The sequence below is a fragment of the Aegilops tauschii genome, chromosome 6 (genome assembly GCF_002575655.3).
Source record: "Aegilops tauschii subsp. strangulata cultivar AL8/78 chromosome 6, Aet v6.0, whole genome shotgun sequence".
Lineage (NCBI taxonomy): Eukaryota > Viridiplantae > Streptophyta > Magnoliopsida > Poales > Poaceae > Aegilops > Aegilops tauschii.
The window spans coordinates 435,790,919-435,806,844 of NC_053040.3; the positions used below are offsets into that span (position 1 = coordinate 435,790,919).

At 54.2% G+C, this 15,926-nt stretch overlaps 2 protein-coding genes across 2 annotated transcripts; one reads left to right on the plus strand and one right to left on the minus strand.

The window, feature by feature from the left end:
- Positions 1-2,053: 2,053 nt before the first annotated feature.
- LOC109751047 (probable fucosyltransferase 8) lies at positions 2,054-5,237 on the minus strand. The gene is made up of 2 exons (XM_020309961.4): positions 4,741-5,237; positions 2,054-3,774 (listed from the first exon to the last, which is right to left on the minus strand). Exons 1-2 carry the CDS (start codon positions 4,973-4,975, stop codon positions 2,303-2,305), a joined length of 1,707 nt encoding a protein of 568 aa, XP_020165550.1. The 5' UTR covers positions 4,976-5,237; the 3' UTR covers positions 2,054-2,302.
- Positions 5,238-9,089: 3,852 nt separating this feature from the next.
- On the plus strand, positions 9,090-9,914 carry LOC109751052 (uncharacterized). Its single transcript, XM_020309963.1, has 2 exons — positions 9,090-9,204; positions 9,364-9,914. The coding sequence occupies exons 1-2, from the start codon at positions 9,090-9,092 to the stop codon at positions 9,912-9,914; spliced, it is 666 nt and encodes a 221-aa protein (XP_020165552.1).
- The last annotated feature ends 6,012 nt before the right edge of the window (positions 9,915-15,926 follow it).

Genomic DNA, 15,926 nt, shown 5'->3' on the forward strand with positions numbered 1-15,926 from the left:
TGAATTAAAATGGCGCTCTAGCAGAGTCGTCATATCAGGGCGGATCCAGACTGAAAATTACCCGGTGTCCACATAGAAGAACACATGCCTATTTGTCAAATAATTCAATGTCCTACACTAAATCAATGGATTACATTACGCAAGAGCAAATTGGACCTGGTGCTAGTGACACCGGCTAGCTCTACCTAGCTCCACTCCTGGTCATATAGTTTTGATCGTCATAATTTATTGAGGTCGCTCTATAGCGAGCCTCCATATATGGAGGTTCTAGGCGTTGGTATAGAAGTGTGTGTCATCCGCTAACCGCCCGTGCAGGTGAGTAGTTTCACCTCTCTCTTCAACCTCCCGCGCAGTCATCTTCTTTCTCTAGCAATGGGCAGACGGTCAGACGCCCATGGCACCGAGAAATATGCAATTAATGAGGGTTGTCGTGTGCCAGCTATTCGCAGTCACTCCGTCATATTTTCCTTGCACCCACCATGTTTCTCCGCTGCCCACAACTATAAAATGGTTGTCGCCATGCCCCAATAGCTCACCTCCACCTCCCAGCCAGATTTTTCCACCTCACATCCACCCTTCCACCTCACTTCTCGTCCGCAAGTCGCTTCTCCCGTGGCCGGATTGGGTGCCGCTCTCGAGGGAGGAGGAGTAGATGGTGGACAAGGAGCAGGATCGCCTTTATGCGCTGGAGGGCGTGGAGGAGGATCCTGCCCTCGATGAGTGGTTGGACTAAAATCCCAAAGCATAATCCATTGAGGAGGTGTTTGTTTCAGCAATTTTCGTCTGTCACCTGTTTATGTTGTCGTATCGTGTCCCAAAGGATAACGTTACGTGTGTTTGGTGGCGACCTTATGTAATCAGGTCCCTCCGTAATCAGGTCTGGGACAGTGACCGGTCGATACCCCCCACCCCCACCGGTAAAGGATTCCTTCCTACCCTCGAGCGCTCCTCACCCCGAGCCCTCCTCCTCCCCCGCGACTCCTTCCTCCCCTCGATCTGCCAGCACCGCCGCCGCCGCCTCCCTTCAAGTCTAGCGTCGCCACCTCCCCTCGACCCGTTTCGAGTCCAGCGCCACTGCCTCCCCTCAGTCATCTCCTCCTGATCCAGTCGCCGGGAACGACCTCGCCAACCAGCCGCCGCCGCAACCGCCGGCGAGGATGTATCGCCGAAGCCGCCGACGTGGAGCAGCAAGGCCCGTCTCTGGATCAATCTCTTCCGCCTCCATCAAGCCCCTCCTGCAGATCTCGATCTGATCTATTCTTGCTCTGTTTCCTTTGCTCGGTTTCCTTTACACTGCAGAACCAAAACAGAATGAGGTTTGTGCATTCCGGTGTTGTTACAGTGTGTAATCAGTTCCCCTTTACGTTTACGTTACCACTCATCGAAACAAACACCTCCTAAGTGGGATATCGAACATGGCTACCTGTTGATCCCGTATTGGAAGGAGGAGAGAGCTCGCCCATATCAGCCATCGTGTGAGAATAACCAATACACATCTGGCGTTCCCTCTAGAGGGTAAAACATGTGAGCGGACGTTTTCCCAGCCAAGTAGGAACAAACAAACATTTTTATTTGGTAAGGAACACTCCCATCGAATGCTCCAGAATTGTCATGCCAAAACAGATAAATTTGCCATGTTGCTGCATAAAAATTTGTCATGTTATAAAGTAAAAATTGCCATGATGCATAGAAAGATTGTCAGAAATCTGCCATGCATTTCATGTATTTACAATGATTACAACATGGAGAATTGCCAGCATAAAAGAAGAATATTGTCATTCTCTAGATTTGCCATGCTGACTAAAGGGAAATGCCATGCTACATCAATGATAAAAGCTAAAAATTGCTAAGCTCTAAAACACAGAACTTGCCATCCTAAATGAGTTCACTCAGATTGCCATCGTCATTGTAGTGTCATCAGCTCATAGTTTGCTCAGAGGTGTGTGTGGTGCTAAACGCTTTAGGACTTGTGCATGGGATCCGTTGTGCATGAGGGCGCTCATTCGAGAATGTTAAAAATCTAGTGTCAGATTTTTTTTTTTGAATATGTCGGTAAAGAAAATGATATGTGTAGGTGTATAGCCGGAGCTCAAATAGTGATCTGTGTAATGTGTATACGCGTGTACGTACGCGACATGTCGTACAAAGAACGAATTTGAATACAGTACGAAACGAATGCAAGAGGGCATCCCCCAAACACCTAATTAATCCACAGGGGGAAGAAGAAGAATTGAAAAACCTTACTTATGCTGTTTTCGGAACGTAGAACTGAACCGAAGACGATCCTAGCTCCATGTCATGTTTAGCTATCGAACAGCTTGAGGCCGAACCCGACGTCCTCGCAGTGCCGGACGTACGGCTTGACGCGGGCCACGTCCACCTCCTTCTTTGCCCGGCACCCGAGTATCGGCGGCGAGTGCAGGCACGGCTCGACGGACGTGGACCGGACGCACGCGACGTCGGACACCTCCTTGTTCCAGTCCGGGCGGAGCAGGATCCACGGCTTGACGCCGGCGAAGCCGTAGGCGACGTACCCGAAGGTGGACCAGGCGCTCATGGCGATCTTGTCGCAGTAGCTGAGGAGGTAGATCTCGGCCAGCGCCTTCTGGTTGTGCTCGTTGGACGCGTACTCCTGCTTCTCCTCGTGGCTCGGCTGGTACACCGCCACGATCTCCCCCGTCTTGGTCGGGCTCTCGTAGTAGAGGCCCCGGATCTTGTCGTAGTAGCCCGAGTAGAGCGACGCGATCAGCACGGCCTTCACCTTCCCGTCGTGGCCGGTCGCGTTCATCGCCGGGGACGCCGGGTCGCCGAGCTCCGGCAGAAGGCGCTGCTCCCTGATGCACCGGGTGAGCTGGTCGTACATGTTCTCGAACTTGACGGGCTTCTCCGGGAAGATCCTGATCTGGAAGCCGATCTTCTCGTCCACCCGGGCGAGGTACGCCTCGTAGTAGCGCCGCACGATCCCCCACACCCGGTCCGTCGGGTGGAAGAGGTAGCGGCCGAGGTGGTGGAACACGGCCTCCCTCTGCGGGAACATCCGCGCCAGCTCCTTCTCGTACATGGGCGTGAGGAACAGCGCCGGCGCGAAGTAGCTGTCGGACTTGAGGATCATCCAGCTGAACTTGCGGAGCAGCCTCTGGTCGTCGTCGCAGAAGATGTTGTCCGACAGCCGCAGCCGGGTCTGCTCGACGTGGAGGTAGACGTGCGCCGGCAGCGACGCCGCCGGCGTGTCATGCCGGATCACGCCGTTCTTGAGCATGTTGACGTAGCTCTCGGGCGCGCCGACGTTGAGCTTCATCGGGTTCCCCTCAGGGAACCCGCCGGGGAGCACCCAGGAGGTGCCCGGGAAGGGCTCGCAGAAGAGGCCCTCCTGCTCGCGCGGCACGTTGACGAGCATGACCCGGCCGGAGAGCAGCGCGTAGAGGAAGGTGGAGGCGATGGTGAGCATGCGGTTGCCGAGGCCGTTGCAGGGGAACCACACCACGTACTTGCACTCGGAGCTGTCGGCGTTGCGCCCCGCCTGGAGCTGCTCGACGGCCGTCCGGTAGCGATGCGTGCCCGGGCCGCACTTCTTGTGGTACGCCTCGTACTTGCGCAGCTTCTTCACGAGGTAGGGGGAGAGCGGGAACGGCGACGGCTTCCGGTACAGGGACGACTTGTATCGGCTCTGGCACGACGATTCCTCGAACGCCGCCGAGAGTAGCCCGCCGAGAAGCTTGTCCTGCGACGGAGTTGTGGCTGGCGCGGTTACATTCTTCGAAGGGATTACGGTTTCTGCAAAAAGAAGTTAACTGAATGGTTAGAATCACATATCCTGAAGGCATTTGCAGAGGAAGAATGATTATGATCCGTCAGTTCAACAAAAATGTGTTGCACACAGGATTCAACATAAACCTGATCTAACTTTCTGGCACTTCTTTCTCAAGAGCAGCAATAAAATTGGGGACTGATTTAGCAAGGCTGTTTTATCTGACAATGAACAAGCGAAGATTTGGAAACTACTCATGTTGGAGTTGGGCTCCTCACTTTTGGCCCTCTCTAGTTTAACAAATTACCTTTACGAAGCCTCACCGGACAGATGGGAGTACTTGAAGAATAACAGTACTACTAGTCTCACAAAGTCAGGGACCACTCATCAAGTAAAAAGGTGTGGACATTTTGGAACACCCTTTGCAAGGGCAATCCACCGACATTACGGCACAAGCCACATCCCTTTGGGAAAAGATTGATGAGGTAGGACAAGATCCGCAAAAGGATGCGCCAGCGTCACAGCGCCATGGCACCAGGCAGCACTGTCGCCACAGCACCAGAACCAGAGGGAGAGCTGACTATTCAGTCGCCCTGCTTCTGCTAGCTAGCTAGCTAGCGCGATCTGATGATCTGATCCACGAGATCGCTAGTGATCCGAGCAAAAATCCGGCCAGATCTGCGGTTCTTGCGCAAAATTCATACTAGCATATGCATGCGGTGGGCGGTAATGCCAGTGTATTAAGGAGTAGGAGTACTCCCTAATAATTGTACAAAAGATGGCATCCTCGTACCTCCAGCAAAAAGGCAATTTCTACTTTGCTGAATGGGGTGAATGGCGGAGAGAATAAAGACGCGGATTTGCTTACGACAACGACAACAGCGCCAACCCCGACCAAGAATTCCTATGCGTACTGGCGGTCAACGATCGGGCTTTTCGGCCCTTACGTGGGACGTGATCTCCGCAATTCGGACGGGGGAAAGGAGGCTTACTTTTCGGCGTTGCGCCGCCGGCCTTGGGAACGGAGGTCGGCGAGGAGGGGGTGGAGGGGAGGGGCGCCGAGCGGCCGCCGAAGGTGAAGGCGAGGAGGGCCAGGGTGATGAGGAACCCGACCAGCACCATCTTGGGCCGGACGGCGCCGCCCCACTTGGCGCTGGCAGCCCTCCGCTTGTCGTCGTCTCCGCCGTCGGCCGGAGCCCGGGGGCTCCGCGCCCGCTTCATGTCCATCGCCCTCCCTCCCGCCGGCCCGCTCCGCGGGCTCTTCGCCGCTCGCTCTGCTTATTGGTCTCCTCCGCCGGCCGCTAGTTTATGATCCAGTTTGTGTATGGTGGCCTCGCTTGTGCCGGCTTCTCTCCTCTCTTCTGCTTGGCTGCTTGGCTTGGAGCTGGTCAAACTGCGGGAAGCTACGCGGGCTAGAGATGGAAGGAGGGAGCGAGTGATGCCGACGTGTGCCCGCTAGTGCATAGACTTCTCTCCCGTGATCTGAAAAAAGGAAGAAAATAAACGGACCTGCGTCCGTGTTTTTTTTTTTTTTTGAGAATGTACCATCGGTTGTTGCAATGGAGACTATTTATACGTGCACCCACATTCCCGAGCAATGTTTAAATATTTTGTTCGTTTGTCTCGCGGCACTTGTTGGCCTTCGTGATGTCCGATTAGCTCATTGGTCGTGGCATGCAGAATCGGTTGAGTACTTGTTCGCCGCTTTTCGCACAAAGGACCTTCCTATGTAATTTCACTCACTTGCTAGTCCAAAAAGGGTGATACTACTCTCTTCATCCTATAATATAGGTAACTATTAGGCGCCGGTGCGCCGGCCCAAACTTTCGGCCGGTCTGCTACCAGCCCTAGGATTGAAAAGGCAACACCCTCCGATTCATCCCTATTCGTGTACACACCCGCATAAAAAACAGAATCCTGGTTCGGCGGCCGCCACCGCTGCACCGAGCGCGGCCAAAACGTCGCCGCCATGGAGACCACCGGCTCACCGCCTCGAAGCACCGCCGCACCATCAGCCCGCCGCCTCTCATCGCCGTTCGCTCACCCACCTCCCGGTGCAAGAAATTGCCGTCGGTTTGGTCGCCGTTGCAGCATCCACCGGCGCGGTTCCTGGTCGTCGCCGTTGCAACTCCCATGGGTCGCCCGCCGTCGCCATTGCAGCTCTCAAGTGTCGCCGCCGTCGCCATTGTAGGTCTCCAGCACACCGTGCTCGTGGTGGTCACCGCTTGCAACATCCCGTGTGCACGGTTCTAGCTAGCCGCGGTGACCGTTGTAGCAAAAAACAGCGCGTCGTGCTCACCATGGTCACCCTTGTTGCCCAAGTCACCGCTCGCGCCCGCCGTCGTTGTATGCCCTTGCAGCTTTTTCCGCGCGTGGATGCAGCTCTGCGATTGCCGGTTGCAGCTCCTCCACCGGCAGCCACCAGTGCTGGAGACGGCGGATACATGATTCTGCGACTGCGGCGAGAGCAGATGCTGGAACCGTGGGAACCAAAAGCTGGAACCAGCGACGGGATTGTTGCGACGGCCGAGAGTCGACTCGTCGGTTGCATCTCCTATAGAGCCGGTCGTAGCTTCTGCAGTCGCCAGATGAAGCTTCTGCGACGTTTGTAGCACGGGGGCACGACTGTCACAGCTCCCCTGCCCCACGCCATGGTTGCAGCTCCTGGCCGCGCGATTGCAGCTCCCCGCGCACCCGGATGTAGCTTCTGCCATCATGGCTGTAGTACCGGGCGCCGCCGTTGTACCTCCCCCATTGTCATGGTTGCATCTCTCGGCCGTCACAGTTGCAGCTCCCCGCACAAGCCGGATGTAGCTTATGCCGTCATGGTTGTAGCACCGGGCACTGCCATCGCAGCTCCCCCGTCGCCATGGTTGCAACTCCGCTTGCTCTCGTCTTCATCGCAGGGCACGACGCTGCTTGCGGACGGGGAGTGGCTAGAATAAGTGTACGTCTAGCTTTTGTCTTCGATCAAAGTTTTAAAAGTTTGACCAAATTTACAGAAAAGTGTAGTGGCATATATGACATTAAATTGGTATATTATGAAAGTACATTTCAAAATGAATCTAACGATGCTAACTTGGTGCTACAAATGCTGCTACTTTTTCCTAAAAAGTTGGTCAAAGTTTTAAAACTTTGACTTAGGACAAAAGCTAGATGTACACTTATTCGCGGACGGATGGAGTATCTTTAGTTCTTTCAAACAGGCTCATAGGCAGTTAAACTGCCATTCTTACAAATCCGTTTGATTCCCAAAAAAAAAAATCTTCGACCGGACCGTCAAAACATGAAGCGTTCATGTCTTGAAGAACGCCCACACCTTTCACAGTAGTGTGCCGGTGTACACTTTATGCCATTTCATGTTGTACTGCTCTTCCTTGGGAGTCGAAATAGCACACGACACGGCTAACCCCGGGCTCCATCTCTTTCCAGATGTGTGCCCTTCGGCCTTGGGCAGCCCCACATGGAGCTGTCAGTTTGCGACATGGACTTGTGCAGTTGCGTTGGAGCCATGTAGGTGCAGTTTCTCTCCTCTCTTTTTTCAGATGAAGACGACCTCCCGGAGGCGGGCGGGAGGTAGGTCATGTGGGTTGATCCTTCCACCGTGGTTGCGGCTTCGTTTTCATGGGTCGACGTGACGCCACCCTCCTCTGGGATCGCCACTGCTCAGGCTTAAATTAGACTCTGGTAGGTGGGGGTGGTGGAGCATGGAATCTTTCAACGCCCAACGGGCCGAGCAACACGACCTGATTAATCGGCCCTGGACGCGAGTTGATGATGCTCCTCTCCCGGTTCACTTTTTTTCTCTGTCCACTGGCTCTGACACAAAACTAACACATTGCCTTACCGCGAAACGCGCACACACCGTCACACGACCCATAGCGGTGTAGGCCTGGCTGCGGTAATTTTATACTGTAAGTATATTTTTTATGTGTGCCACGTGCCACAAGCATGATGATTCTTAGGGTAATTCTTACTGTGACGCGTGCGTTGTTAGGTTAGCTAGTGATTTTCACTTGGGTGCGGCGGTACCAGGTGGCGAGTGATCATTGTCTCGACATAGCAATTCCACAAGTGCAACGGAGGTGCGCAGGGGAGGCCCTTTCTGCACAAGCAACCTTGGGCGGCTCCGTGTGGGTGGGAGCCACTGTGAGTCTGTGACACTGTCAAGTGCCGTTGCGCACTGCCTTGTTTCAGTCAGGCAGCCCGTGGTCGGTACCAGGCCGTTTTCCAATATTTACCCGGATGGACAAACATTCATGTCCTTTAGGCTAACTCCACCGCGCGACCGCATCTTGTTTGGGTGCGTCCGTTTAGGATAGAACGGACGAATAGCGCGGCCCAACATGCGGCCTTAAACGGACAAATATCCGGGTTCCGTCCGTTTTCGACCCATCCCCGGCCCAAACTTGCGTCGAGTTTGGGGTCAAACGGACATCGCGCGGACGGGCTCGCCGCACGCCCTTGTCCTCCCGTGGCCGGCCTGTCGGGGACACTAGCAGTCCCTTCGCTTCCAACGCCTCCACCCCCTCTCCCCGCTCCGTCCCCCGCCGGCGCCGCCGCTATTCTCCGGCCGCCTCCTCACTGCACAGGCCACGGCCGTCCATACCAAACAACGCCTCCACATGGCCGCCAACACGCCCGCACTTTCGCCGTAGTTTTGGCCGTCGATCGGAGGAGGTTTGGCCGTCGCCGTCGTAGCCGGTGGCAGAGGGGATACGACCGCCGACGACGTACCACGGTGGCCGCGGCAGCTTCCGACGAGAGCTCCAGAGCGGCCAGTAGCCGGCCGCCAACCACCCTTGCTGCGTCGAGGTGATCATCGCGGCCTCTTTGCCACCACGACCGCAAGGTGTTCAACACTTTGCCCGCAAAGGTATGGACAGTGGAGATGAGTTTTTCTTCCACCACTTCATTTGTTCATCGGACGATTCATCGTCGGATGATGAAGATCTTGTGGTGGCTGCACTGGTCGTTCACGACCACATTCAACGACAGCTTCCGGTACAGGGGGTCAGTCCCTGGCCGTGCTCCCAACCTGAACCGCAACAGGGAGAGAGGCCATGCCCTGCTCTATGCCGATTACTTTTCCGACACCCCGCTCTTCAAGCCGGAAAAATTCTGTCGCCGTTTTCGAATGGCAAGGCATGTGTTCAATCGTATCCGAGAGGGAGTGGTTGCTCATGACCCATACTTCGAGTGCAAGACGGATCCCCTTGGCAAGCTTGGATTCTCCTCTTACCACAAATGAACCGCGGCCATCCGCATGCTTGCATATGGAATTTCAGGCGATCTGGTGGATGAGTATGTGCGTATGAGTGAGACAACATGTCTGATGTCAATGTACAAGTTCTGCCAGGCTGTGATTGAGGTGTTTGGCCCGGAGTACTTGAGGCAGCTAACTGCCGCTGATACAGAGAGATTGTTGGCGACCAACGCAGCTAGAGGCTTTTCAGGCATGCTTGGCAGCATAGATTATATGCACTGGGAGTGGGAGAACTGTCCATTTGCTTGGCAGGGCTAGTACAAGGGGCATGGCAAGGCGTGCACTATCATATTAGAAGCGGTGGCTTCGCAGGATCTTTGGATATGGCATTCTTTCTTCGGCATGGCAGGTTCTCACAATGATATCAACGTGCTGCAGCGTTCTTCAGTCTTCGCAAGGCTTGCAGAAGGCCACTCCCCACCTGTCAACTTTGAGATCAACGGCCACCAGTACAACAAGGGATACTATCTAGCTGATAGTATATATCCTCAGTGGTCAACTTTTGTGAAGACAATTTCGAAACCCCAAGGTGAGAAGAGAAAGAGATTTGCCCAAATGCAAGAGAGTGCCAGAAAGGATGTGGAACGTGCTTTTGGTGTGCTTCAATCCCGGTGGGGTATCGTTCGAAACCCTGCACTGTCATGGGATGAAACGAAGCATTGGGAGGTGATGAGTCCTTGTGTGATCATGCATAACATGATCGTCGAGGACGAGCGTGATGAGAGTATCTTCGACCAAGGATTTGATTATCAAGGTCAAAATGTTGAGCTCCTGCACCAAGAACCGGCCACATTTGAACAGTTTGTCCAATTCCACCGTGAGCTGCGTGATTGGCACACTCAATTGGATCTTCAAAATGACTTGGTTGAGCACGTGTGGGATCACATTGGCAACCAATAGATGTATTGGTTCATTTTATGTTCAGTTCAAGACAATTTTGATTTGGTTGTAAAAACTATTTTATTAGAGACAATTTCAATTGGGTTGTAAAACTATTTTTATTTTCAGACAAATATTTGAACGTGCAAACTAGTTTTGATATGAAAATATGGGCATTTTTGGCCCTGACAGACAGGATGGGGCGAACGGATGCGGCTGCGCGCTGGGCGCACGGCCACCGCATCCCAGTACAGACCCGGACACGACCCCATCGCCCTACCCAAAAGGACAAAATCCGGCCAAACCGAACGTCCGTTTGAGATCGCGCGGTGGAGTTGGCCTTATCTGCAGCAGAAGCATACCCACCCCTGCTTCGCTCTACAGAGGGTATGGGTCCAGAAAGAACTCTCTGACACGCTCTTGGTATAAACACGGCATGTTTCCCACTAGTAACTCACAACTACGAAACTTGTTTAGATGCATGAGATATGTCAGCAAGCGCGAGAAGCAGCCACATTACAAGTAGTAACAAACAATTAGCCGCGACAATGGGTGTGGATCTTTTTTGTTTCGTTTAAGGGGAATGGGCGTGGATCTTTGGAACGTAGGGCTAAGCGTATCCACTAAAGCATTTTATTTAATTTTTAAAGGTCAAAAAGTTAGGGAACATTGGTATTCAAATAATAAGGATGAAGGACACCAAAAACATTCAAATACTTCGATTACGCCTTTTAGCGAGCATTGGTGTTCGAATAATAAAGATAAAAATAACAAAAAAACATTCAAATAATTCAAAAACACCTTTCTAGCGAACATTGGTATTCAAATAATAAAGGTAGAAAAACATTCAAAAAATTCAAAAAATATTATAATTGTGAACTATGTGATGTTTCACCAAGAAATGATTTTTGGTTAATTATGCGCAAAAAAGGCAAAATCGTGACTTGAAAAACTTGAATAGTACTACCTCTGTGACAAAATATAAGACATTTTCTTTTGCATTCAACTACTTTTATATAGACCAAATTTTATTTATTTTGCATACAAGATCATGAAGTCATTTCTTTGCTGAACTTTAGATGTGAGTATAAGAGCATCTCCAGCCGTTCGCCCCCCCCCCCCCCCCCCCCCAAGGGCTCGAAATAGCGTCGTCTGGGGGCGCACCGGCGGAAAAATCGGCTGCAGGGGGGGGGGGCCTCGGGTTCCCAGCCGCCCCCTAGGCGCCAAATTTTGGCCCACCTTCGGCGCAAATGGCCCACTTTAGGCGTAAATTGGCCCACTTTCGGCGCAAAAATGGACCAATTTCGGGCCATATTCGGCGTGCTTCGACACAAATTCAACCGAAAGCTAATTTTTGTCACATAGTTATCACAGAAAATCAATACAAATCAAATAGTTGAACAAATAAAAACTCGTGCTTCATCACACGTCGAGCTAGGTGTTGCCCCCGAGCCTCCATAGGTGCTCCACCAGATCATGCTGCAGTTCTTGATGCACCTGTGGGTTTCGGATCTCCTGACGCATATTGAGGAAGGAAGTCCAGGTTGTCGGTAGCTGGTGATCAACTTGGGCAAGAGGACCCTGCCTATAATATGATTCAGTATCAAACACTGGCTCTTCCTGCTCGCTCTCAATGATCATGTTGTGCAAGATGGCACAGCAAGTCATGACCTCCCACATTTGATCTTTCGACCAGGTCTGAGCGGGATACCGGACAATAACAAATCAAGATTGGAGCACACCAAATGCCCACTCGACATCCTTCCTGCAAGCCTCCTGAAATTTGGCAAATTAGGAGTTCTTGCTTCCTAGCACAGGGTTTGAGATAGTCTTCACAAATGTGGACCATCTCAGATAGATGCCATCTGCTCGGTAGTATCCCTTATTGTAGTGGCGCCCATTGACCTCGAAATTCACCGGAGGAGTATGACCTTCAACAAGCTTGGCAAAGACATTCGAGCACTGCAGTACGTTGATGTCATTGTGAGTTCCTGGCATACCAAAGAAGGAGTACCAAATCCAGAGTCATGTGTGGCCACTGGCTCAAGTATCACACTGCAACCGCCTTTGGCGCCTTTGTACATCCCTTGCCAAGCAAATGGACAGTTTTTCCATTTTCAATGCATGCAGTCGATGCTTCCAAGCATCCCAGGAAATCCTCTTGCTGCATTCTATGCTAGGATCCGAGCAGTGTCTTTAACATTGGGTGATCGCAAGTATTGTCGCCCAAACACTGCCACCCCTGCCCTGCAGAACTTGTACAAACACTCAGTGATGGTGGACTCGGCCATGCGTCCATATAGTCTTCCAGTATATCACCGGAAGCTCCGTATGCAAGCATCCTCATAGTTGTCGTGCACTTCTGGAGTGAGGTGAATCCAAGTGTGCCGGTGCAATCCTTCTTGCACTTGAAGTAGCCGTCGAACTCATGGATGGAATTCACAATCCGGAGGAAGAGCTTTCGGCACATCCGATAAAGGCACCGAAATACTTTCTCGCAGTGGAGCGTCGGCGAAGTAGTCGGCGTAGAGCAAGCAATAGCCTTCCAGTCGATGCCTCTGCTTTGCCTTCAGCCGACCCGGCGCCGAGCCACCTCACCACGGCTTTGCATTGCTCGCGAACAGGCCGGCAAGAGCGGCGAGGACCATGAGATGCTCTTCGTCCTGTGCGTCGGCATCGGCTTCCTCCTCCAGCAACGCCGCGAACGCCTCCTCGTCATCCGAGCCCATCGCCGAGCAGACAAATCACCGAACAACTGGCGGGCGTGGTAGGCGCGCAGCCGCCGGTAACCCCACCCTACGTGCCCGGAGCGCCGGAAAGCTCGCCCGGGAGCGGGTGGAGGATGCTGCGGCGAACAACCCTCTCTTTTCCGGCGGAAGAATGTCCTTTCTAGCGGCGGCGGGTAGGTAGGTGGCGCCGGGATCGACACAGCGGCGGAAGACGTGCTGGGGGGGGAGGTGGCCAATCTGGACGTGCAAGATGCTTTTTCGCCTGACAGTGGTGACCCGGGTGCGGGTTTTCCTCCGCCGGAGCCCCCAAGCGCCCCCAGTGAGCTGGGTTCTGTGTGGGATCGCCGGGCCAAAATATGGGCCGAGCCGGTGGATTTCGGCGTCCTGAGGGCACGGCTGTGAGTTTTTTCGGCGCCGGCGCGAAAAAACTCGCCCTGAGGGCCTGTTGGGGGCGCGAATGGAGATGCTCTAACACTAGAGCATTTTCAATAAAAAAGTTTTAAAACTGCTTGCTTTTTAAGCACATTTTCAGTGGTGGTGCACCCAGACCCAGGTTTCATTGGGTATTTTAGCCACGAAAAGAAACCCTTTTCTAAAATGGCCACGATCTGACGACCTCGGTGGCTCGTCTCAACCACTTTTCAGATCATTGAGACCGAATCTGCTGGAGCTGCGGCAGAACCAACCAACGTGTCGAATGCGCACGGCGTACGTGTCGTAGGCGGTGAGACGGTGCCCGTAATTGCAAGCACGAGCCGCGCACTGCCTCGGCCCGTAGGAGTACATGATTAAAGATGTGGTGACCAGTGGACAGTGGTGTCTGTTGGCTCAGTTTACTCCACCGTCCTGGCACTCACTCGGCTGCATGTCGTGCCGGATGGTGCCATGGCCCGGCCACTCGACCACGTGGTTTTTGATCGCTTCAATGCAGCGTGCCGGCTCAGAGAGTTGGACGACCAGGTAGACAAGGCGGGCCGTCGCGTTCTCGCCATGTACTCCATTCCGAGATGCATGTCTCACCGGGCGAACGCACTGAGTCGCACACACGCGAGAGATGGTTCGTCCGGATCCGGTCAATTTCTTTTCAGATGCGTAGCAATATGATCCAATTAAAGTGCGGCGTTCATAGCAACCGATCACAATAAAAGAAGACGGATGTTCATAGCTTTTACATGCATCCGAGCACATAAGTTTAAGTTCGGCCGTGCAAAAAAAAAGGTTATTTTGCCCTGCCAGACCGGCTGTCCGAGCCTCCTCGCTCACTCTGTCGTCGGCTCCTCTTCACCATCCTCCTCTTTCTCAGCCGTCAAGTGCGCCAGCATATTGACACAGACTGCGCGCACAATCATTGCCACATCGTCATCCAACTCATTCATCCTCATGATCAACATCTTAGTATCTTCTAAAGTGGATGCGATCTCAACCCTTCTCTATTCGAGCTTGGTCTTCTCTCTTCGAGGTTTAGCTTCTTCTCGTCGCCGCCATCAAGATGTTAAAGCTCTCGGACATATTTTCCTCCTTCACATCGGCACGTCGTCCCTTCTTTTTTGCCAAGATGCCCTCAAACCTCTCTGTCATCTTGGCAGCCGCCCCTTCTCGCTTCTCCTTCTCCTTCTCCCACTTATTTCTCTGGAACGCCATTCTAAACTTTTTGGGCGGCTCTTTTGTGGCTCGGTTGGATCATCCGCTTCTTCCTCGTTGCCGATGCCGGTGGTCTTGTTGAAGTTGACAATGGATAGTTGTTGTCAGGCTCCTGGGACTAAGGGTACCCAGGCCCGTCTGCCTGCGGCCTAGGACGCAGCGCATACCCAAGGGCCCAGCGGCCGGTCTGCTACCGGACTTCGCGAGCAAGGCCCTCGCGAGGCACTCGTCAGCGAGTGTCTCCAAGAGCCTCACGAGGTCCTCTCGCGGGGCCATCTCCCAAGGCTGCCTCCCGAGGCCCCTCACGGAGGCGACAAGTCAAGAGCCGCCAAGCCCTTCACGCGACGCGGAGCCCTCATGTGGGTGACGCGCCGGGCGGCACACAGTGCCAGAGGCCGCGCCAGCGGGCGCAGACAGGAAGGCTTTCCTCTTTTGTGCTAAGGGAGCAAGGCCAACTCGTTAGTTCCCAAAGCAATCTCCAAAGGCTTCCTGGTCGGTGCAAGAAGACCAAGGCAAGGACGCGCCAGGGCAGAGGTCATCCCCGAGCCCACTGACGCGTCACAATAGGAGGCTTTTGCAGGCGAAGACCATCTTTAGTCAGGATATGCTGCGCTCCTGTCCCCTTCGAAATGGCCGCTGTGGCAATCCTTCTCGCCAAGTATTTTCGGGGGAAGAGGACTGGAGGCGCGATATAAGAAGGGGGCAACCTGCTGCCATAGAAGGAGGCCGGTCCGGACTACTAGCTAGAGACACCATTGTACCCTCTCATCCTAGAGCAATCCAGACAAGCAGGAGTAGGGTTTTACACCGCAAGGTGGCCCGAACCTGGGTAACTGTTGTGTTCTTAGTTCTTCCGTGGTTTGTGCCTGCCGCAGTGTTGCCGTGAGGTCGTGAGGGTAGAGCAGAGCCGTAGGAACTCGCGTCCCCCAGTGTTTGAACTTCTTGGGTCCCCAGAGCCCCGATTCCGATATTTTGGCGCGCCAGGTAGGCGTGTGCCGCTGTTCCTCCGCTCAAAGCTCCTTGTCCGCTCCATGGCCGATGCTCGCCGCCAGCTCGCTAGGAGCCGAGCGCCCGACCGCGCCCACGAAGCCCTCTCGGGCAGCGCAGGTTGTCGTGCTTTCACTCGCGAGCTCCGCCGGGTGGACTGGCCCGTGAGGTTCAGGCCGGAGCTGCCGCCGTGCTACGACGGTGCCCACGGCCCCGTAGAGTTCTTGCGGCTCTATGCACAAAGCGTCCTGGCGGCGGGTCGCAATGACAAGGCCATGGCGAACTACTTCCCCATGGCCCACCAGGGCGTCCCGCGCTCTTGGCTCATGGGCCTCCCCGAGGCTTCGATCTCCTCCTGGGACGAGCTTCGTGGCTAGTTCGCCGCGCTTCGCCCCGCTCGGGGGGGGGGGGGGGGGCGCCGAAGGTCTCCAGGGGCCCCACGCGGTGGCGTGCATCCTTGGTGGAGCCCAAGCCCACGCCGCCGGTCGCCACCTCAAGCCGTTCTCCCGTGGAGCGAACGCCGCTCTCCGGGACGTGAAGCCGCGCCGCCACCCGGCTGGGCACGGCACAACATCACCTTCGACGCCAGGGATCACCCCAAATCCACAGCTGCCGCGCTGCCCATGTTGTGCACCCCCCACCATTAGCAACGTCGCGGTCGCCAAGACCCTCATTG

Bases quoted from the DNA above. Each gene is read 5' to 3' on its own strand.
- LOC109751047 (XM_020309961.4), bottom strand. From the start codon at position 4,975: ATGGACATGAAGCGGGCGCGGAGCCCCCGGGCTCCGGCCGACGGCGGA. The intron at 3,775-4,740 runs GTAAGCCTCCTT...TTCTTTTTGCAG, and splicing joins CGGCGGCGCAACGCCGAAAA to AAACCGTAATCCCTTCGAAG.
- LOC109751052 (XM_020309963.1), top strand. From the start codon at position 9,090: ATGTACAAGTTCTGCCAGGCTGTGATTGAGGTGTTTGGCCCGGAGTAC. The intron at 9,205-9,363 runs GCATGCTTGGCA...TCGGCATGGCAG, and splicing joins CGCAGCTAGAGGCTTTTCAG to GTTCTCACAATGATATCAAC.